Source organism: Dermacentor variabilis, chromosome 9 (genome assembly GCF_050947875.1).
Source record: "Dermacentor variabilis isolate Ectoservices chromosome 9, ASM5094787v1, whole genome shotgun sequence".
Lineage (NCBI taxonomy): Eukaryota > Metazoa > Arthropoda > Arachnida > Ixodida > Ixodidae > Dermacentor > Dermacentor variabilis.
The window spans coordinates 120,062,022-120,085,241 of record NC_134576.1 but is presented as its reverse complement, the minus strand read 5'-3'; the positions used below and the strand labels follow the sequence as shown (position 1 = coordinate 120,085,241).

Sequence of the window (23,220 nt, the reverse complement as noted above, 5' to 3'; positions counted from 1 at the left end):
CGCTGTACGAAGTAAGGATAGTAGCCTTATTGGCCGTATAAACTTGTAAACATTCGTACAATAACTAAATTAACAGTGATAGAATGTGTAAGCGTGACTCAACGAAGACGTAGAAGGAAACATACACACAGAGACATCGCTTTGTGTGTCGGCTTCTTTCTACGTCCTTATTCAGTCGCGCTTACACATTCTATCATGGATTCAAACCAACTAGCCCGCCAACGTGCTTTAGCTAAATTAACCAGCACTGTGTCACGCGCGCACAGGTAAACATGAACGCATCTCGCTCGATGAACGCGGAAACTCGCCGTCAAAATTCTGGAGCGAGGAATCGCGGCAGCAGCAAGCGAATTAACCTTCATGCATCTCTTGCTTCAACACAAACGAAACGTCGAAAGGACTGCGCATACGAAGCTACCGGCGCTTCGCGCACTCTGCGAACATCGCAGATCACTTTCAAGATTAGGCCCACGTGGGCGCGCACTTTCGCCACGTCGCAGATCGCTTTCAAGACACACGAGCGCCGATAATGCGTCCCTACGGCGTCCGCCAAAGGCTTCTACTACAGCGTGCGCGAATCGCGTGGCCAAAGCCGTAGTAGACGCCGTGGTTGTCTCTACTCTCTACGGAGCGGTGGGCGAGGAGGTCATCGGGACACCCTATCAGCCGCTGGAGAATGCCCCTCCTTCCTCGCCTCAACCCCTCCCCCCCTCCCGCCTAGCGCGCCACAGGAGAGGGCACGCATCCGGGCCGGGTTCCCCGCTAGCGCACACGGGATTGAACCGCGTTCACCGCGGCTCACCCTCACGCGCTTTCACTCATACGGAACCTCACGGCGACGGCGACGCCGACGGCAGAACTGCGTCTGAAGTGTCCATACAGTTGCTATCGCAATAATAGTACCTTTCACGGTGTGTTGAAATGGCCACGATGTACTAGTCAAGCAGTTGATGAAGGGAAAATCAGACGACCACCCGTTCGTAGTAATTACTAGAAAGGCCACGTAGCAAGCCGCGATGTCAACCAGTGATGGCGAACAACCGCAGTGGCACAGCACTATTCCCGAAATAAACTGTTTATTGGGGGAGGCTGTGTCCAGCAGAACAAGTAACACTCAGCGCAATGACAACGGCGAGCACACTCGTCGAACGTCAAAATCTGATCTACGGGTCAGATGCGTTGGCTATTAAAAGCGAAGCTTTGCTTTGCCGACCCCGCCAGTTTTCGTGACATGGATGCGGCCTGGCTGTTCTCTTGCCGAATATGCAGCCAACCAATCACTGCAGAGTACGCACGCCGCTGGGTTCGTTGTTCCACAACCAGACGGCGCTTGCCTCCGAGCATCGGCACATCAAACGGAAAATCAGAAAGGCTGAGATAATCTCATGGGTGGCGGCAATGTAAAAGAAACCAGTTTGTGTTAAAGCTTAGGAGGAAAAAAACGAAATCCGCAAGGTAGCCATTTATAATGACTCAAAGGGAAGTTCATTACTTTTCGAAGCAAGATCAGAATGCCTTAGAACAAGCACTTATAAAGCGAGTTACGAGGAGGAAGAAGTATATACTTGCTGCGGTAAAGCTAGGGAAACGACGGAGCATGTTTTGTTAGAATGTGAAGATATCTACCCGGCGGTCGATTTAGGAATCATTGGCCCCCTGGAGGCCCTTGGGCTCAACGAGAGCAGGGGGAAGTAAACCTGTCCGCAGTAGAGATTGGTAAGAAGTGATAGGAAGGTTGGTGGAAGAAAACTAGGGAAACGAAAAACAACAGAGGCGTACGAAAACAAAGTTCCTAATAGGGTATCAGAAAGTTTTGTGATAGGAATTTTTCATTGGCTTTTTTTTAACATAGGTACATCATTAGACTACATAATAACAAGAGCTTGGTGGTGCAGCCCATCGCCCCGTTCCAAAGCGCACGCTCATATCATCCATTCATTCATCCAACCCCAGTAAGAGGTGATTGGAAGATTGGTGAAAGTAGGGAAACTACAAATGACGGAGGCGTACAAAAAGAAAGTTCCCATTAGGAGTTCAGAAGAGTTTAGGGATGGGAATTCTTCGTGTTTGTTTGTTTTTAAATATAGGCAGGATACTATGCAGCACAAGAACAAGAGCTTGGTGGCGCAACTCACCGCCTCGCTCGAAAGGGAACGCTCATAGCATGCTTGCATCCAACCATCCATCCATCCATCCATTCATCCATCCATCCGCGTAGGGAAGGCATTTTCGAAGGGAAGTGCCTTGCTATTTGAGGCTCGAGCTGGTTGCCTAAAAAAAAAGAAAACATACCGGAGCCAATATTCCCAGCTAGAGGGGGCATGTGTATGCCGCAGCAAAAATCGGGAGACCACTCAGCACATCCTAATGTAATGCAAAGGGATTCCCCCAGTGAGGCCCCTAGGTAACGTTCACCTTCTAGAAGAGCTTCGATTTAATGTGGACGGAAGCATCAAAGGGTAGGCGGTCGAGATAAGCGAGGTGCATTTACAGTATTGGTGGAAAAGAAATTCACCGGCATTTACGATACTCCCTAATGCGAAATTTAAATGCCGCTCTATACGTGTATATATTGTATATGTTATACATATAATATATACACATTATACATACTATGTATACTATACGTATATATTTCGCGACATACTGGCTGGCGCCGACAATCTGTCTCGTGCTGCACGTTGCGAACGGAGCGAAGTGCGTCGCAACTGCCTCGATTATCGGGAGATCGCGAGAAGGAGCGCGTGGGTGAGGCGTGGACGCGATTCACAGCCGCCGCCTCAAGCAGACCTCCAAGACGACGTACGCGACTCTGGCGCCATCTCGTAGCAATCGTCGCCGCAGTGCGCGTCTTGCGCGGCACTACGCTTTTTTTATTTATTTGTTTTTTTTTTTAACGCGAGGGTAAATGCCTCATGGCATACAGGGGTATATGGTATGGGGGTGAATAAGGATGACTAAATGAATGAAAAAAGATTTGCGGATCTAATGAAGTCCAAGAGGAATCGATAATGTGGTCCCTGCGTCCTCGCAGTGCAATCGCTCGGATTATGCGGCGAAGGTCCCGCTGCTGCGAGGTGCCGGAGCCTGGTCGGCTTCAATGCAGCGCAAACCCACCTCAGGTGGTGGATGTCGGCTTCAGCATTTCGCGACTCGCAGACTGGACACCCAGGGCGAGGATATAACTGGCGAAAGTGAGGCCACTTCCGAGTCACGGCAGGAGTCAGGACAACCCCGACTCGTATCCTCCGAAGCGCAACCTCCTCTGCACGAGTAAGACCGCGGGGGAGGTTTACCGCACGCGGAGGTATGAGAGCACGCGTGCGGCGCCGGAGGTGCTTCTTTCTTGTTAAAAGGAGGGTGGCATCATCTGGGTGCTACGCTTTTCTTCTCACGCTTTTCGTCATGTCCTCTTCCTCCGCTTTCCGCCTCATGCTTCCGCTGCACCCTCGTCCTCCGCTTTTCTCCTCGAATTCTCTTCGCTCTCGCCGCTTTTTTCATCCGTTGCTGCGTTCCGCTTTCGCTCTTTCATCCGCTGCGCCCGTTCGCTCGGTTAGGCCGACGCTAACCGCAGGAACGGGCGCCTTAGAGCCGCGCTCTGAAATATCCTGGTTAGCTCAGATGATAGAGCAACCACCCCGGAAACCCGTTGGTCCCGCGTTCGAATCGCGAACCAGTACAAATGTTTTTTTATCAACTACGAAGCCTTCTTTCTGAGAAACCCGCATGGGGCTTCTTTGTTGCCTCGTACTACAAGACCGGTGGATGTTCGTGTTTCCCCGTTCACCTCGTAGCTGACGGATGAGGCAAGGAGATTCAAAATTGGCTACTGCCCGTTGTCGACTCTACAGGTTTGCATCTGAGGTTTGTATCACATCCGCGATATATTAAGGTGCCATATCCTCCCAATGCCCAGCGTGCATTATATTTCCCGTTGCCTCCAATACTTCTCAAAATTATCTAGGAAGTGATTACGTAACATACCCACTCCGGATATGATATCTGAGGCACGCAGAAATTATGGAAAGTGGCTTAATGTTACCCTTGCGGGAAAGCTTCTGAGAAAACTGACTTTCGGCCGTTGTGTCGCAACAAACGAGGGAAAAAGCCGGCCTGTGTACCGCAGGTACCTCTGTGAATTAGAGGCAAAAACTCCTTTTCAGCCCCATCTATGTACGTAGGTAATAAGAGCTGCCCAAGGACTGATATCATTTGTAACACTCACTCGTGTATGGTTTGCCAAAGTGCCTGGCCATTGGATAGGCGAGAGACGCTCCATATATTTTGCTGCTCCGCGATCTGGACCCTCAACCCTGGAGTTCGCTGGCGAGTATATCCTGTACGTTCGCCTGCTTTTCTTCGTCATTGTAACGTTCATTTTTCGCTGTTTTTTTATTGAAATGAAAATAAAAGAAAGAGACGTGGTCACCTTATAATTGCGACGGCTACTCCTTTTCTCATAGGCGAGACAACAATATAAAAACATACGTAAGAAAATGAAAAGAAACCACGTCATAGGGTCAGCAATCCACAGCATACAGCCTCATACACCCATGAACATAACAACATAAAAGTCAAATGCAAGTTGTACCACAACGGGTTTGTAAACAGTCACAAACACGCGCAAACGGTCGTGATGTAGACTACGATGAGCATGATGAGGAATTACGCATACTTAAAATAATGCATGCACAGAATTAAAGAAAATGTATAGGACGTAATATAGAAGCACTAATAATTACAAATAATAGAAGCAAGTTGTAGTAACACGGTGTGATTATTCAGTGAAATATCTGGTACGTGTTGTTTGGATCTGACTGCTGGTACGATCTGTTGGGAACTCGGCGCTGACGCCCGTGGTTGTACCTGGGTCGCAAGCCCCAAGGGTAGCGTTGGCCTGGCGGCCTGGGGTACAACTGGAAGCATCCGAAGGTCCCGGCAAAGCATGAGTCGACTGGTAACAACGAAACAACTTGTTTATTTTAACATCGCAAAGAGTTGGCGGTCAGTTTGACCGAAGTAGAGAGACGGGAGAGCACTTCACTCAACAGAAGAAATCGGAGCCCTCCTTTTGGCGTCCGGGGGCAGCTGTTTTTATACTCTCGCAGTTGAGGGCAAGAAGGAACCCCTCAAAAGACGAGCACGTGAATGTACAATGGGCTAATGGTGACGCACACTGTCGTAGCGATGCCGTAGCACCATGACGAGCACGATCTCGTAGCACCCTGTCGTGGCGCTGCCGGTCGGACACAATGACTGTAATGAGAGGATGGTCCCTGCTTTGGCATCGCCTGTTTCGGGCACAATGACTGGAATGAGATCCCTGCTTTGGCATCGCCTGTTTCGGGCACAATGACTGGAATGAGATCCCTGCTTTGGCATCGCCTGTTTCGGGCACAATGACTGGAATGCGAGGATGATCCCTAGGCGGTCGCATCGCCGCAGTCGCGCCTGGAAACACCTGGCGATGAGTGTTGCGGCGACGACGATCGGGCCAAAATGTCTGCCGCCCCGCCGCAGTCGCGCCGGCAAAACCACGTGTCGCAGGCGAAACGCAACAGACCGCCCCGCCGGGGGAAGGAGATCCCGATGGACAGGGGACTGCATCCGCTGTCCGGAGGGATGTCGCTCGATGATGCTCATAACCGAAGTCGGGCGTCCCTCGACGTTTCTTGAGCGCAGCGCACAGAGAAGGCCTCGTTCTCTCGTTCAGGTTCGCACGGGACACTGCAAAGTGACTTCGGGAGAGTTCACATTTTTGTTCTCGTTCCCGGCAAGCGTTAGAACTACGCTGAAACTCAACCGCTCAGTCAGCAAGCACGGCACAACCCTCACTAAGCCCTGCCAGGCTCTTTCCCCTTTTTATACCACTGCCTAGTTCCTTACAGTAGTCTAGCATCACTCAGAACGCGTCCACAAATTGAAAAATTGCACTAGAAAGCATATCATCACTTTGAAACACTAAACAAAAGCAATATGTTAAAAAAAAATCCTGCCTCAGGAAGAAAAACATCAGTAACAAACAATTTTGAGGCTGATTCCTACGTTAGGGGCTTCGACTTAAGCCATCGGCGTTACCGTTGAGACTCCCCTTTTTGTAACGCACCTCAAAGGAATATTGTTGTAAAGCGAGGCTCCAGCGCAGGAGGCGGCCATTTTTGGGAGAGATGGTCTGCAGCCATTGGAGAGGGCAGTGATCCGTCTCAATGATAAACCTTGAGCCGGCTAGATAGCATGACAATTTCTGAACGGCCCACACGAGACATGCACACTCTTTCTCGGTGGCGCTATACGCCTGCTCACGACTGGTCAGCTTACGACTAGCATACAGGACGGGGTGTTCTACTTCTCCATTTTCCCGTTGGCACAGTACAACGCCCATGCCTCGCTCACTAGCATCGCACTGAACAACGAACCCTTTTGTATAGTCTGGCGATCGTAGCACAGGCTGGTTTGTTCGGGCACTCTTTAGGGCGCTAAAAGCTCTTTCCTTGGTCTCGTCCCAGACGACTGTTTGAGGCTCTGTCTTTCTTAGAGCATCCGTCAGGGGAGCCGCGATATCAGAGTACCTAGGGATGTACCTCTGATAGTAGCCGGCGACACCCAAGAACGACCGAATATCGGTCTTGGTGCGCGGTTGCGGAAAGTCTCGCACAGCGGCCACTTTTATTTCAGAGGGGCGGCGACGACCCTGACCAATCACGTGACCGAGGTAGACAACCTCGGCCTGTGCTAACTGGCACTTAGGAGCCTTGACTGTCAAGCCCGCTTCGCGCAGGCGGGTTAGCACTGCCCGCAAGTGTGCCATATGCTCAGACCAGGATGCGGAGAATATCGCTACGTCGTCTAGATACGGTAAAGCGAATTCTTGCTGTCCCCGCAACACTTTATCCATGAGACTTGAAAAACAGTATGGCGCGTTCTTCAAACCAAAACTCAACACTTTAGGACGGAATGTTCCCATTGGTGAAATGAACGCCGCATACCTACTAGCCTCTTCTGTAAGTGGAACCTGCCAATAACCCCTGACAAGATCTAGGGTGGAAATAAACTGAGCGCTACTAACTTTCTCAAGGCGCTCCTCGATGTTAGGGATCGGATAAATTTGATCCTTAGTGATGGAATTAAGCCTGCGGTAGTCGACGCAAGGACGAGGTTCCTTGCCCGGTACCTCAACTAAAATCAAAGGGGAGGTATAATCACTCTCACCTGCCTCAATAACACCGAGCTGTAGCATTTTCTTTACCTCAGCCTCCATAATATCGCTCTGGCGGGGTGACACCCGATATGCCTTGGATCGTACTGGCTCTGGGGAGGTAAGTTCAATATCATGAGTAAGTACAGAAGTCCTACCAGGCCTCTCAGAGAACAGACCTTGAAACTCTTGTAATAGCTGGTGTAGTTCGGTTTTCTGCTCGGGCGACAGCGGTGCTTTACTGATAAGGTCACTAATGACTTGACCGGTGTCTTCCCTGTTCGTCACTGAGCCTAGTCCCGGAAGCTCGACTGGAAGCTCTTCAGGAACGTTTATCATCATGCACACCACTGCTTCCCGTTGTCTATAAGGTTTGAGCAGATTACAGTGGTAAACTTGCTGTGCTTTCCGCTTTCCTGGCAGACTTACCACGTAGTTAACGTCCGACAGTTTCTGAACAATTCGTGCTGGGCCCTCCCACTGCACGTCTAGTTTGTTGTTTAGCGATGTGCGCAATATCATGACCTCATCGCCAACCTCAAAACGACGGGCCCTGGCTGTCCGATCATAATAAACCTTGGCCCTCTGCTGGGCCTTTGCCATTGCTTCACCTGACAACTCCTGTGCCCTTCTTAAGCGTTCGAGGAGCTTAAGCACGTACTCCACCACGACTGGGTCGTCGCCCCTACCTTCCCATGATTCTCGAAGCATGCGAAGCGGAGACCGAAGCGAGCGACCGTACACCAGTTCAGCTGGCGAAAACCCCGTAGCTGCATGCGGCGCGGTCCTTAAAGCAAACATCACCCCAGGCAGACACAGCTCCCAGTCAGTTTGATGTTCAAAACACAAGGCTCTCAACACGCGCTTCATGACGGAGTGGAGCTTCTCAACGGAATTCGACTGTGGGTGGTACACTGAGCTGTGTAACAGCTTTACCCCACACCTTTCGAGAAAAGTTGTCGTCAAAGCGCTAGTAAACACTGTGCCCTGATCTGATTGAATTTCTGCAGGAAAACCAACTCGCGCAAATATGGACAGTAGTGCATTGACTATCTCAACTGAGCTGAGTTCTTTAAGCGGCACTGCTTCAGGGAACTTTGTCGCTGGGCAGATCACAGTCAAAATGTGTCTGTACCCCGTGGCTGTTACCGGCAGAGGTCCCACTGTATCAATAACGAGCCGTCTAAAAGGCTCCGTAATGATAGGTACCAATTTCAACGGCGCCCTTGATTTGTCCCCTGGTTTGCCCACCCGCTGACAAGTGTCACATGTCCTCACGAAATGGTCTGCGTCCCGAAAACACCCTGGCCAATAGTACTCTTGCAAGAGACGGTCCTTAGTTTTCTTAACTCCTAGGTGTCCGGACCACGAACCCCCGTGTGACAAGCGCAACAGATCCTGACGATAGCATTGAGGCACGACCAGCTGATCGAACTCCACTCCTCGGCGGTCTAGATACTTCCGGTACAGGACTCCACCTCTTTCCACAAAACGCGCAGTTTTCCTGGCGATACCTTCTTTGACATTGCAGCGCACGTTTTCCAGGCTGCCATCCTTTTTTTGCTCGGCTATCAAAGCCGTCCGGCTGACTTTTAGCAACCTATCAAGTCCGTCTGACGTAGGCGCGATGAGCAAATCAGTAGATAGCTCTTCTAACTTTCCCGCGTCGGGCGTTTCCTCTCCAGTATCTGGCGCCTTTAACGTTACAGACTCAAGTTTATTCAGTTCGGGCGTGCTCGGAATATCAGCTTGCTGCGCCTCTGACCCTTTTTCGTTGTTTGATAACGTCGGCCCCGCAACTACCGCCTTTGCAGCGAGCTCCCGAACCTTCGATCTGGTTAAGGCCTGAACACTAGCTTCACCAAACAAAAGCCCCTTCTCGCGCAGGAGGTGATCGGACCTGTTTGAAAATAGGTACGGGTACTGGGGTGGCAGCATAGATGACACTGCCGCCTCCGTCTCAAGCGCTCCGAAAGGTCCTTCAATAAGCACTTTTGCTACCGGCAGACACACGCTATGAGCTTCCACGGCTTGCTTGATCCACGCGCACTCGCCCGTGAACATATGGGGTTCTACGTAAGACGGGTGAACTACATCCATCGTAGCTGCGGAATCGCGAAGCACTCGGCACTCTTTCCCGTTCATGAGGAGGTCTCGCATGTAAGGCTCGAGAAGCTTCATGTTCTCGTCAGTGCTGCCTATTGAAAAAAACACAACTTTTGGTGTCGTTTCCGGACACTGCGCCGAAAAGTGACCCGGCTTCTGGCACGTATAACACAAGCGCGCTCGCCTCATCTCGAACCGCTTTCTGCGTTTGGCTGCCGCCGTCTCTTTACGTTTGGTCGGACTGCTTTCGCTCGCATCCGCACTACGCGTGTCCCCCTTTAATCTCATGGGTGTGAACTTTGGCCTCTCAAACTTCGAGCCAAATTCACCCTTTTGACCGTCCTTAGCTCCGCGAGCCCGACGCGTCACAAACTCCTCGGCTAGCTCAGCGGCTTTAGCCACCGTACAAACGTCTGGCCTATCCAAGACCCAGTATCGCACGTTCTCCGGTAACCGACTATAAAACTGTTCTAGCCCGAAACACTGCAGAACTTTATCGTGGTCACCAAACGCTTTCTCTTCTTTGAGCCACTCCTGCATGTTTGACATAAGCCTATACGCAAACTCTGTATATGACTCACTTCTGCCTTTCTCATTTTCCCGAAACTTCCGACGGAACGCCTCCGCAGACAGCCGGTACTTTTTTAGCAGACTCGATTTTACTTTGTCGAAATCCTCTGCTTCCTCTCTATCCAAGCGAGCGACTACGTCGGCCGCCTCGCCGGGTAACAAAGTGAGCAAGCGCTGTGGCCACGTTTCCCGAGAGAACCCCTGCTTCTCGCACGTTCGCTCAAAGTTAACCAGGAACAAACCAATGTCCTCTCCAAGCTTAAACGGCCGCATCAGGTCCGTCATTTTGAACAATACGCGTTCTCCTGCACCGTGTGCCTGACTTCCATTACGAGCGCGTTCCATCTCTACCTCAAGACGCTTCATTTCCAAAGCGTGTTGACGGTCACGCTCTTGTTGCTCTCGCTCTTTCTGTTCTTTACGTTCACGCTCTTCTTTTTCTTTCTGTTCTTTACGTTCACGCTCTTCTTTTTCTTTCTGTTCTTTAAGTTCGCGCTCTTCCTTTTCTTTTTGCTCTTTAAGTTCGCGCTCCTGTCTTTTTGCAGTCTCTCTCTCTTCAATGGTCTCAAGGCATTCCGACAGCTCGTCATCCTCAGCCTCTAACTCAAGAATAGCCTTTATCAGTTCCGGTTTTCTTAGTTTGTCTGAGACATCCAGACCCAACTCTCTTGCAAGCTCCAACAATTTCGGTTTGCGCAACGACTTCAAATCCATGGCTGCTCTGAATGCTGCTTTCTCTACTGCTTACTATTGTCTTGCCGCAACTAACCCGGCAGCAACGACAACCACAATTACCAGCTCTGTTTCTGACACTAACAAAAAGCCTGGCAAAGCTCAGAAGAAGAAAGTCCCGCACTCACCAAACCTCGCAGGCAGGAATTCCGCGCAGTCGTTCCGCTGCAGGCAACCAGTCGTCACACAGGGCTCGTTGCACTGCTCCCGGATCGTCGTTGAGCTGCTCAGCATACTGTCAACTGCATCTCTTTGCTGCTGGCCTCCGTTGTCGCGATCTCGCCGCTGGCAGACAGTTGTTTGAAGTCGGAGGCGATCTCACCGCTGCCAACCAGATGTTTGGGATCGGACCGCTGGTACGATCTGTTGGGAACTCGGCGCTGACGCCCGTGGTTGTACCTGGGTCGCAAGCCCCAAGGGTAGCGTTGGCCTGGCGGCCTGGGGTACAACTGGAAGCATCCGAAGGTCCCGGCAAAGCATGAGTCGACTGGTAACAACGAAACAACTTGTTTATTTTAACATCGCAAAGAGTTGGCGGTCAGTTTGACCGAAGTAGAGAGACGGGAGAGCACTTCACTCAACAGAAGAAATCGGAGCCCTCCTTTTGGCGTCCGGGGGCAGCTGTTTTTATACTCTCGCAGTTGAGGGCAAGAAGGAACCCCTCAAAAGACGAGCACGTGAATGTACAATGGGCTAATGGTGACGCACACTGTCGTAGCGATGCCGTAGCACCATGACGAGCACGATCTCGTAGCACCCTGTCGTGGCGCTGCCGGTCGGACACAATGACTGTAATGAGAGGATGGTCCCTGCTTTGGCATCGCCTGTTTCGGGCACAATGACTGGAATGAGATCCCTGCTTTGGCATCGCCTGTTTCGGGCACAATGACTGGAATGAGATCCCTGCTTTGGCATCGCCTGTTTCGGGCACAATGACTGGAATGCGAGGATGATCCCTAGGCGGTCGCATCGCCGCAGTCGCGCCTGGAAACACCTGGCGATGAGTGTTGCGGCGACGACGATCGGGCCAAAATGTCTGCCGCCCCGCCGCAGTCGCGCCGGCAAAACCACGTGTCGCAGGCGAAACGCAACAGTGTTAAGGATGCCTTCCTCTTAGTAAAAATGTTCAAGTGCGTTCAACGCTTTTCGCTGGGCTCTTTTCGATGGCCATGGGTCCATCAATTTCGCGAGTGAGAAAGGCCACCGAGGATCAATGGAGTGTAGCTTTTGTTCTAGCTGCCGTCTTTGCATCGCGTATATGGGACATTCGAGGAGGAGATGGCGAACATCCTCATCGTCGTGGCCACAGGAGCAAGCCGTGGAAGGAGCCCATTTTATTCGATACAGGAAATGTTTGGTGTATACTGTCCCAAGGCGCAGTCGATGAATTAGTGTCTCGGTACTTTCCGGAAGTTCTACATCCAGCTGGTATTTGAGTTGAGGGTCCACTTCGTAAAGAATTGATTCCTGAGTATTTTCATTAAACCAGGTTGACATGCGCGAGTCCTTCTTTACTACTTTCAATATGCGTTTCGCGTCCGTTGGTGATAAATGGATGAAGGTATTCGTACATCCCCCTAGTTCTCATAGGTTTTCCCTTACACGAAGTTTCTTTGACAAACGCATCAAAGCGTTTTCTCTCAGCGTGAGCTGACGATGGATGGCTTCCGCCTCGAGCGCGGCGTCTCTGAATTGCTAACCTCACCAGCACGGCGGATTGAACTTGTGTCTCCGAATCTTTTGCCATCACCAAAAGAAAGGTGAGCACCTTCTTGCACATGGCGCTTCACGCTTCTAGCGCGATACATTCATTGAACAAACATCTGAACAAGCTGCGTTTTCAGCGAAACACTGATATTTACGCAAATTTCAACGCACGTTTGGTGCTTTTTCCGCTTGACCCTAATGAAGGTCATTCATGCTGTCCTTCACTGATTGCCTGTGGCCTACGGTAAGATAAGGTGCTCCGGCTGTTGTCTGTAGAGCGATCATACAATCAACTTTGCTTGCACGTGCGTTGTTGATTATTGGCATTTTATTGCACTTCTTTCTGATACCACCGTCAACGCACCTGTTTGCCCTCGCTTATCTGTCGTCTACGTTTCCTCGGCTTATTCCAAAGCTGTGCAGATTTTGACCCTCACTCTGTGGCCAATGCACCTCATTACAGCGCGTGTCCGTTTTCTAAGGACAGAAAAGCAAAAACCAACTCGTTAACTGCGACGATGCTTCGATCGCTACCGCTTCTCAGACACACCTAATTTGACGGGGCAAGGATTCGAACTCACGGCCCTCTAGGCGAGTGCGAAAACTGCACATCCCGGCACCCACGGGACGCGCCCGTGGCGATACTTCTCCGTACGTCCTGACCCTATCCCAGTGTTACATGGCGCGTGTGATGGATCCATCCATCATGCACGCGTCTCGCCTTGGTCGGGAAAGGGGCTCCTCCCGGGGTCGTTCATCCACCGTGACCCCGTCGCCTGACCTTCGGCCTTGCGGGACTCCGCCCACGACGACGAGCACCAGCGAGCGTCCGATGCATAGTTGCGTGCATCCAGGCGTAGCAAAACTACGCGAAGCTCAAATACGCCGTGTACACCCGCCTGTGTCAACAGCGGCGACGCCTTCAATCTCGACCCTCCCCAGGAAATTCCTTTCGTTTTTTTTTTATCATTTTGCCGCCTGGCTGTAGCTCGCCGAGACGAGAGTGCCACAGCACGTTTAGTGCTGTTGTTTGCGGTAGCACAGCAACGACCAGGGTATAAAATGTTTTTAAAAAGATGTATCGCCTAGCCCCCCTTCCCGCCAATTGGGATCTTGTTCTGAATTAGCTCTGTGTGATGTCCCCCAACCAGACTAAATCGGGTCAGACCATCGATTTCGTCCCCCCCTCCCTCAAAAGAAGAATAAAAAACTACGACATAATATGCTACATCTAAAACTCGAAGACACGCCAAAGCTATGTTACATTAAAATTACCGGGTTTTACGTGCCAACAACCACTTTCTGATTATGAGGTACGTCATAATGGGGGACGCGGAAATTTGGAACACCTGGGGTTCTTTAACGTGCACCTAAATCTAAGTACACGGGCGTCTTCGCATTTCGCCCCCATCCAAATGCGGCCGCCGTGGCCGGGATTCGATCCCTTCACCTTGTGTTTAGCAGCCCAACAACATAGCCACTAAGCAACCACAGCGGGTGAGAAATCTACATTAACAAAGTACGCTTTCACTACACCGAAAAGACCACTGTTACCGCGAGAGAAGGCTGCGAACTGGAGAAAAGACAGAAACGATAACTGAAAAAAAAAATATTAGATACGGGTGGCCTTGAACCTTGAACCTCCTGTAGCAGCTCGTCGTGACGTGGCCACGCATTTAGCATGTTTCGCATATTTAGCATTTAGCCACGCATATAAGCCAAGGTATGCTAAATGACCCGAAAAAGCTAGAGAGATTCGAGCGAGCGTCGATCGCTTTTACTGTGCCACAAAGGCCCTAATATGAGAAGACGGCTGAAAATCCATAATGTTGGTCTGGCGTACCGGCACAGGAGTTTCGGAGCTAGATGGAAAAAAAAACGTAAAGCCAATTTGGCCTCAATGCCCTTGGCTCGTAATCAAACTATTACCACGAAATCAACAAAAGATTTTTTTTTACGAATACCTTATCAGTTTAACGTGATTTAGTGCTTGACTTGATAGTTTCGTTTTGACTCGTGGGAACGCCCCATACATCCAGGCTGTGAATGGTGCCGTAATGGCGAGCGCCAAAATATTTTTGAGCCCCTGGGGTTAATTAAAGCAGCACTGAAGAAAAATATTACGCCGAGATAGACCTAAAGATTATTCGTACAGAAGGCAATCATCGCCTCCTGTCGGCCAATACATGTCACTGTTGCATAGAATATTGCCGCCCGAGGCCTCACTGCTGCCCGTGAATTTGAATCGGCCACGCCAAAGCGGACGAGTTGACGTAGTCCCCACGTGACCACCCTTCTCTGCCGCATCTCCGTGAGTCAGCCAGTGCTGACTTCACAGGAGAGGCGCCATAGTCAAAGAAAAGCAACTGGTGCCACTCAGACTTTCCATTTTAGTCATTTTCTGGGTTGCAAGAGCTCTGTCCTCGCTGTTAATGAGGAATTCGTTAATAAACAGGCTTGATCTTTAGACCTAGTTCGACCTAACATTTTTTCTTGAGTGTCCCTTACAAAGGCACTTGAAGCGCGGTGGACGAATGATTTTGCATTCCACCCCGATAGAAATTATGCTGCCGCCAGCTGGGTGAAAACCACAAAGCTCCCGATCATGGAAGCGGAAGACACAACCACAGCGACACTGTAATTGATATGCCGAAAAAAAAACTGGAACAAAAAGGCGCGTATTACATAAGCCATGAAGCAAATAAATAAAAGCACTTGCTAACCGGCAGAATTCAAGAACTGGCAAAACGTAAAACGACGGCAGAGAAGAAAGACGCACTCATTATGCCTTTCATCTGTTACACTGTATGGATCAGTTTTCGCAAAGTTGCAAGTGAAATGTAGTTTCTGTGTTAATTTAGCTCTATCCACCTGTGAGTTGGCGAATCCCCCATAGCGAGCATCGGCCACGAGTTGAGAGGACAACAACAATTGTTTATGTGGCACTATATTTGCCATGGAACGATAAGGTGGAACACAAACTGGAGTTTTCTCGTTGGAACTGAATCTTGTGCCCGATTACTAGTAGTATTTTTGCGTTTGTACCTGCTATTTGTTTTACTAGAAGTAGCACTTGTGCCATAAAATTTGCACCTTACAGGGCGAGGCCCTGTCAAGGCGAAGCTTCGAGCTTTTAGCCTGTAACTGATCTCCAGCAGTTGATTTCAAACAAAGGTTAGTTTAATTTGATGACTGTAGTCGTCAGGTCTGCCACACCGGCTCTGAAGGATAGCAGGGAATTGGCAGGTCGTAAGCTAGGATTTCACTTAGTTTTCAGTAGTTTATTTCGTTTACGGACGATTATTTGCTGGTTTTCGGAATGCAGTTCACAATTTTACAGAGCCTCTTTCCTTGCCTTTTTCTACATGACATTATTTTTTTTTCTTAGAAACGTAATCATAAAATTCCTCACATTCTAGCGGGTCATCAGCCTTCACGGCGCGTCCCACTGTATTGTCCTCGACGCTATCTTCTTTAATGCAAGACAACGATTCCCGCTGACAGTTTGTAACTTATCTGTGCGTCCTCGAATGGCGACATGAGAACTTAAAAGGTACAAGAATTCCTTCCTCTGCCCACTGTTCATACCAAGGCGGCTTCGTATACTTAGCCACACCAAGATAATGTGAGGCGGCAGTTCAACGCAGCCTATCACGCCGAAGCAGTGTTTTACTGCTATTCGACGTTTGTAGTGAACCGGGAAAAAAGTCCATCCGATACTTAAGTTAGTCTCCAAGCCTCACAATGAAGCACCCTGCTGACAGCTTTTTGTGACGTGTGACGCATACTTAGAGACTGTTCCAACAAATAGGTTTCGCAGTGGCGGTTTCTCACGCTCGGTTGCACCAAAATTAAGATTCACTGCTATGCAACCAATTTAACAAAAGTTTTAGGTTTGAGTCTGAGGAAACAATGCAATCAAAATTAGTGGTGGCTTCGACGAAGTCCAGGCAAGAGATCGAACAAGCTCACTGGCAGTCGCCGCGGAGCATATCTCTCATAAGCTTTTTCCATATACATAAGATATTTCAATAAATATTTCTCGGAAAGTTCGGCTTTGAAGCTTCGAGTAAACTTGCAACCAGAACTTCGGTAGCTTGGCAAAGTCCAGGCAACGAGCGTAAAATAGTTATAAATCCTCACAACAAGTAAGTTCTCCACTGACAGGTGTACCGATGGACGCAATACGCCAGCGATACACATTCAAAATGAAGTTGTAATGGTGCGTACAGAACCTCTTTTCGCATGGCGTGCTCTACGTAGATTACGTAACTCATTTGTGTACATTCTGAAGCGAGTGCTCAACACATTCCAAGACGTTTTGGCACGTCGGCAAAGATCACGCAAGAGATTAGGCGAACTTACAGACCCTCCCAACGAATCACGTGGCCGGTAAGTTTCTGTGCATAAGATATTGCTATCAACATTTGATTAAAATAGTGCAGCTTTGACCTTTCCAGCAGCCATGCAGCCGCAATTTGCGGTAAGTTTGGCAAAGACCAAGCAAGAGAGTGATGAAACTTATCGATCCTCACAACAGAGTACATCACTAACAATCGCCCTATTATAGAATATAACAATAGAATATAGAATATGACAGAATATGATAATATAGAGCACAATGATACTTCAATCAACATTTCGTAAACGGTTCAGTTTAGAGCCTTCAAGCAAGGATGCAACCAGCATTCGCGATAGCTCCAGCAAAGTGGAGGCAAGAGATTATATACAGGATAAAGTCATAAAGCCTCATAGGAAACAGGGCTTCACTGACAGCTTTCGTAATGCAGGTAAGATGGAAAGTCCGGTGTGCAGATTAAAAAGTAGATTTTAATCGCCTGGCTGCGCACATCGTGTTTTCGTATACAGCGTCGTTGCACGTTCTCGAACAAAGATTCAGGAACTGCTCTTTGTATATTCTGGGGTGCCAGAGCTCGAGGCTCGAGTACATACCAAGGCGTTCCGACGGGCTATGCTAAATTCAGCAGCGCAGTAGTAAAAAAAAAACAAGATCAGCCGACCGGGGCCTGCATTTAAATAGACGTCTCTTACGCAAGAGAACTTCTTCATCGGTCCTGGGTTCACTTGCACGAACGTTTAATCGCGAAATTGATCACACTTTACATACTGTGTGATTAAACGCCCCCTAAGGCACGTAGCCGACAGTTCATTAACAATGAAAGCTGTGAAACACAACATGCAACACCCCCCTCCCCTTGTCCCCGGCTTGATGCTAATTGGTGCTAAACTCCTGCGGCAAACTGAGAGTTTGCAGTCTGTCATTTAAAGCAGCACGCAAGCATACTTTGTAGAAACTTGTGTGGACTGTCATAGCCAGGTGTGCGTAAAACGATGACACTGCGAGGTTATGACGGTTGCAAAACTTTGATAAAAAATGTTTAATTTAACAGTAATATTTGTGTCAAAATACTGTTCCTGCGTTATTGACATTATCGGTAAGGCATGAAAGAGAGCAAGAACTTGCTGACGGCCTGTAGCACCAATGCAAGGTACGATGATGTTGCTTATAAATAAATTTTAAAAAAGAGCCGCATGACTTTCTTCTGGTTGTGCTCACTTGGTAGCGCAGCCGCAGCGTTCGAAGGAACAGAGCACCCGAGTGCACCATGACGTCATGACGCATTCAACTCCTGGGTACTGCAACCGAGCTTGATTCGTAGGAGCAAGTAATATAGTAAATTACTTATTACAACGTGACGCTCCCCACAGTAATGACTATGATTTAGATGCTTTGTACCTTTACTTACCCTAACAAAAGATGAGAATTGGAAAATGTCCTATCAGTGTACTCTATTAAGGAGCAAACCGACCATCTTTCTGGTAAACATTGGCGTCTGTTGCTCTCCGTGGAATCGACAGAGATCACGTGATCAGATTTCCAGTGACTTCTTTTTGTTTAGCTTGTCCCCTAAATATCAAGTGTATGCCGCCTCTCACGTCACACGTCGCTCTGAGACAAATCATGTTCACGCTCCCCACCGTTCAGCAGCACGTACATGAACAGACGAAAGCAGATGTGTATTAACCTGTGAACGTTTCCTCGTTGATGAACATCGCACATAACGAGCTTTCTAGTCTACACGGACCGACTAATCCAGTTTACGAGTAGCAGACGGCCTATACATTTATGGTTCGTCTGCTTATACTCAACGGCCTGCAGCAGACGATGAGTTTGGCAATGGACTTGGGATCCTGCGTCGGGGTAACGAGTATGCTCCGCGTGCTTCAACTCGGCGTACTAAGAGAGGAAAAACAATAAAGCAGTACCGCTAAAACACTTTCGTATTCCTCGCACGTTCGCACCGATGGAGAGAAGCACCGAATAGCGTGACCCCGTAGCGTAATAAATAAAGTAAGCCCAACGAGGGAGATTCGTAGATGGCAGCCGGTGAACGGAGAAACCGGAAAAGTGCAGGAGGCGTGCGTGACGTGGTGCATCACCGGACAGTAAAAAACTTATAAATGAAGCCTTGCTGACAAATGTATGGGACAGAAACGCGAGGGGCATGGTTCGAAGAAACGTGACTGGCAGCGAACTTCATCGCTCGCGCTGCCTCTAGTGGTTACGCGACCTCCGAGATCCGTAACCTAGCGGATGTTGGGAGATTCTCGCTGGTTACCTTGCCGCCCCGCATTCGTAGATACCTGTGCCTGTAGCTGTCTGGTCTTGCGCAGTGCAACGATGTTCTTGCGTTCATCTTGAGAGAAGCCGTCTGCTCCTACCAAAGAGTGCAAATAGAAACGTGCTACAATTATACAAATTGCCTACAGTTACATCCAGTCAGGTGTAGTGTGCGGTTAGAGTTAATTGAAACAGACAGACACGACAAACATACAGACAAAACATGCAGACAAAACAGACAGACAGATAGGTAATCCATTTACTTCTGTGCCTCAATGTATAAAACGACGTTTTGTTAACAAATTCACTGGAACGCCGATGCATTTCTCCGCAAAGTTCGGGAATTAATATCTCGAAACTGTTGTCCTCCTGAGAATTCGTTCCCAGTGGATCCGCCTTGCAAACTCCACGGCTAGAATTTGTATATTGCAACATGGACAATAATACAATTAGTTTTAAAGTTAATCAATGATATTTTGTTAATTAGTTGATTTTGCATTTTAACTTTTTGTGCAAATTGTGTCCGCCACTTCGAGTAGACCAGCTCATGAACTAGAATTGTGATATTTGGCACAGGCAACCTTTAAAGATATTTAAAAGTGTTCGCTGAAACACCCTGTATATGCACATATGTACTGATGTCATCCACAGAACTTCATGATTCAAGTGCTGTTGGATCATATTCTGTTTGTACATCTGATGTTCCACTGAGTGCCGTATCTTGTGACATTAGTCACCCTTTTTTAGTCTTCTTTTTTCTTTGCGGAGTGACAAGGAGTATCCGGTGCCATCATAAAGGCGCCAACTTCTTCTACTAACCATATCAATAAAAGGCACAAGCACAGCACAAAATGACAGGTAAATGCGTAGTCTAGGCAAGGACTGCACGTCACACTGGAGCGCCTAAACCTTCCTACATTCCCCCACCTTCCCCCACCTTTTCTTTTTCGCATTCGCTGCTTCGAAAAGCTTCGACAACGCGTACCGGCATCGTACGAAACTTGATGAACGTCTGGCGCACAGGAAACGCTCACATACCCGCCATCAACGTGATACCTCGCCAGACGCATGCTTTAGAGTGCTTCGTCGAGTGTTAACCAGTTTGCCGCCACGTAGCAAACTTGATATTTACTGTTATCGACGGCCACTGTTACTGATATTTACTGTTATCGACGGTTGCAGGTAATTCACACAACTGTTGAGTGGGCAACGTACTGTGATATACGCACTCACACGCACTTTAGGCTTCCATTTGTTCATCCCCTGTCGACAATTTGCGAATTGGACGGGGGGTGCAGTGAATTGTCTGTCGCCTGACTGAGTCAGCTTGAAATCTGAGCTTCAATCTAAACACGCTACACGTACACGGCTAGGGGAGATCCGAGGCACCCACGCACGCAAAGCGCACTGATTGCGCAATTCTCGTATTCCACAAAGCCACTCTTCACTGTGGCCGATTGAGTGTCTTTGTTTTCTTTGCACTTTTTTTCTTCTTCTCTCTTGCCCAGCACAGGCATCACTTGCTTTTCGGGAAAGGTGAGTTGTTTTTCGAAGTTTGTGCGCCACTAGGCGGGACAGACAGACTGGCTGCACGACTTGCATTCCCTGGACGCCATACGCTAAGCGAGCTTCACAATTCAAACTGCACAGGAGCCCGCTGACGAGTCTCTAAAGTTTAAAAGCGCCGCGTGGGCCGGTGATGCTTGCAAGACAAAAAAAAGTCGCTAATCGGAGCTTGAATTTCGGTTCAGCCAAACAGCTTTATTTGACACCAGTGGCATACAAGGGCGAAATTCCCGCAAACATGAACATCCTCAAGTTGTGCGCGCACCCAATGTACCTTCTGTGTCTGCTGAATTGCACCGTCGTTTTAAGGAGCGCCATCGAAGGCACCAATGTAAAAAAATTGGCCAGTCCTTGTTCGGCGAGCGAGTTCGAGTGCGTCGGAAGCGGCGTCTGCATCCCAGCAGCGCGGCTTTGCGATGGCGTGATGGACTGCGGCGACGGCTCCGACGAGGAGAACTGCGCGGGGGCTCGAAAGTGCTCGGCCACGCAGTTTCAGTGCACCAGTCGGCAGTGCATCTCGAGCTGGCGGCGGTGCGACGGCCAGTACGACTGCGACGACCACTCGGACGAAACCGCGCCCTTCTGCGGGGCCGAGACGTGTCGGCCTGACCTCTTTCGGTGCAAGGACCACGGCGGTCCATGCATCCCGTCGGAGTGGCGCTGCGACGGGACCCTGGACTGCGCCGACGGCTCGGACGAGTTGATGTGTCCGCGCAGGGCCTGCTCTTCGAGGGAATTTCAATGCTCCAACGGCCGGTGCATCAGGAGGGCGTTGCTGTGCAACGGCCGTCTGGATTGTGCAGACGCGTCGGACGAAGACAAGTCAACCACGTGCGTTCCCGCCGGGTGTCGCGAGGACGAGTTCGCCTGCGGTCCCGCCGGCGGTGGATGCGTCCCCGCGACGTTCCAGTGCGACGGCTACGGAGACTGCGCAGACGGGAAGGACGAGAAGGGCTGCTCGGTAATCAGTTCCACGGGCAAACATTTGCAGCGAAGACGGCGAGCGCGCGACGCCCTGGTCGCGCGCGACGCCCTGGTCGCATTGCGACGGCTTCGCAGGCTGCGACGGCCGATCCGACGAGAGGAACTGCAAAGGCTCGTCCAAAGAGGTCGCGTGCAAAGGCAGCCAGTACATACCGAAAGGATCGCTCTGTGACGGGCACCTTGAACGTGAGGGCGGCTGCGACGAGTACCGGACTGTCTGCGCGTTGAAGGCGGGTGCTGTAGGAGGAAGACCTCTGCACTATCCGTGACACTTTGTACGCTGTTAAGAGCAGACATTACCGGTACTACACGAATGCATCATTCCCGCCGGCACGAAAACTCGCCCATTCGTCGCTGCGTTACCCGTTGTAAATTTCCATGCGTGTCACATATGACAGCGAGCGGAACCAAAATGTGCAGTTGTGCATATCGAAGATAATGTTTTGACGAAAAAGAACTGACGACCATGGTCGTCAATTCTTTTTTTCCTGTTCAGATATGTTGTTCGCTGATAGGCGTTGCGACACGTCGTTGCAGTACCCGAGAAAGTTGCCGGTATAAAATGTTTAATACTAAGCTGAACAGTTCGTTTCGTCAGAATATTCTTTAAATTTGTTCACGCAATATGTATGAAGTGGAGTACTTAAGTATGTCTTGCCGTGTCAAGAATTGCAGAAGCTAGAAATGTTCTTATGCGCCACGTGGAAATAATTGTAGGACGTGCATGCGGAACAATTAAATCACCAGAAGTCCCTGCAGCTGAGGACGTGTCCTAAATTTCGTAACAATTGTTAAGAGCAGTCCCGTAGCAAATAAACAAATGTGTTTAATAGTCTAAATGTTTGTATGACACAAGGACCTTCGGAGCCTTACCTAATGATCGACGACTGAGCACGTGGTGCGGAACGTGAGTAGGTGAAAACGAAAGACTGCTCTGCTTCATTACGTACGAATAAATATGGGTTGCTTAGAATACAGCGTGTTCTTGAGGCTGCTTTCTTCTGTGAGTGTAATAGTTTACCCTTAACATTTACTTCACTTACGGTATCCTCAGAGTCAATCGCATCACACCGAAGAGTGGAAAATAAAGTCCAAGGTAAAACATGCACAAGAAAGAGCATCAGGATCACAACAAAGCACTACTATTATACAACATTTGCGAATCCGATCAAGGTTAATTCATGGTTCTAAGCAGAAAAAGTTCGAATGACGCTTATGAACACATGACAAACATATGAAAGCCCTCAAAATAAAACAGCGGGGAAAGTTTCTTGAAAACATTGTGTAAATAAGGAACTCGATCGAAACTTATTTTTGTTAAAAAAGCTGTACACCGCAGCGGCGGAGCACGTAATTCGGGCCACCTTTGAGATTATATCAAGAATTTACAACCTGTCACAAACGAACTGACTTTGGGGGCAACTTATAATTGGAGGATTCGAAGTCAGCCACTATACTGAAAGCAGGTGCTTTTGCTGGAAACGTCATTCCCGGCACGCCAAAGGAAGAAAACACGTCATTCACCTGACAATACCACAGAGCTACAGAGAAAACCCATACAGGTTGACCGGAACCCTTATCCTGGTCCAGGGATTGAACCGAGGATCAACGTCTTTCCTGGGCGGTCACTCTAACACGTTCCGCTGTCAGGTGAGTGACCTTTTTCTTTATTTTTTCTTTCCTTTCGGTGTAACTTTCTCAACTTTGCGAATTTAAG

The 23,220-nt window shown here is 49.2% G+C and overlaps 1 protein-coding gene across 1 annotated transcript in view; it reads left to right on the top strand.

Annotated features, from left to right (window-relative positions):
- Window positions 1–22,430, top strand: part of LOC142558527 (uncharacterized) — a 37,820-nt gene extending 15,390 nt beyond the window's left edge. Inside the window, exons 3-4 of the mRNA XM_075670661.1 lie at window positions 20,462–20,489; window positions 20,636–22,430. Coding sequence (XP_075526776.1) covers window positions 20,462–20,489; window positions 20,636–21,675 — 1,068 coding nt within the window. The 3' untranslated portion in view covers window positions 21,676–22,430. The remainder of the gene's footprint in view (window positions 1–20,461; window positions 20,490–20,635) is intronic.
- Window positions 22,431–23,220: the final 790 nt, after the last annotated feature.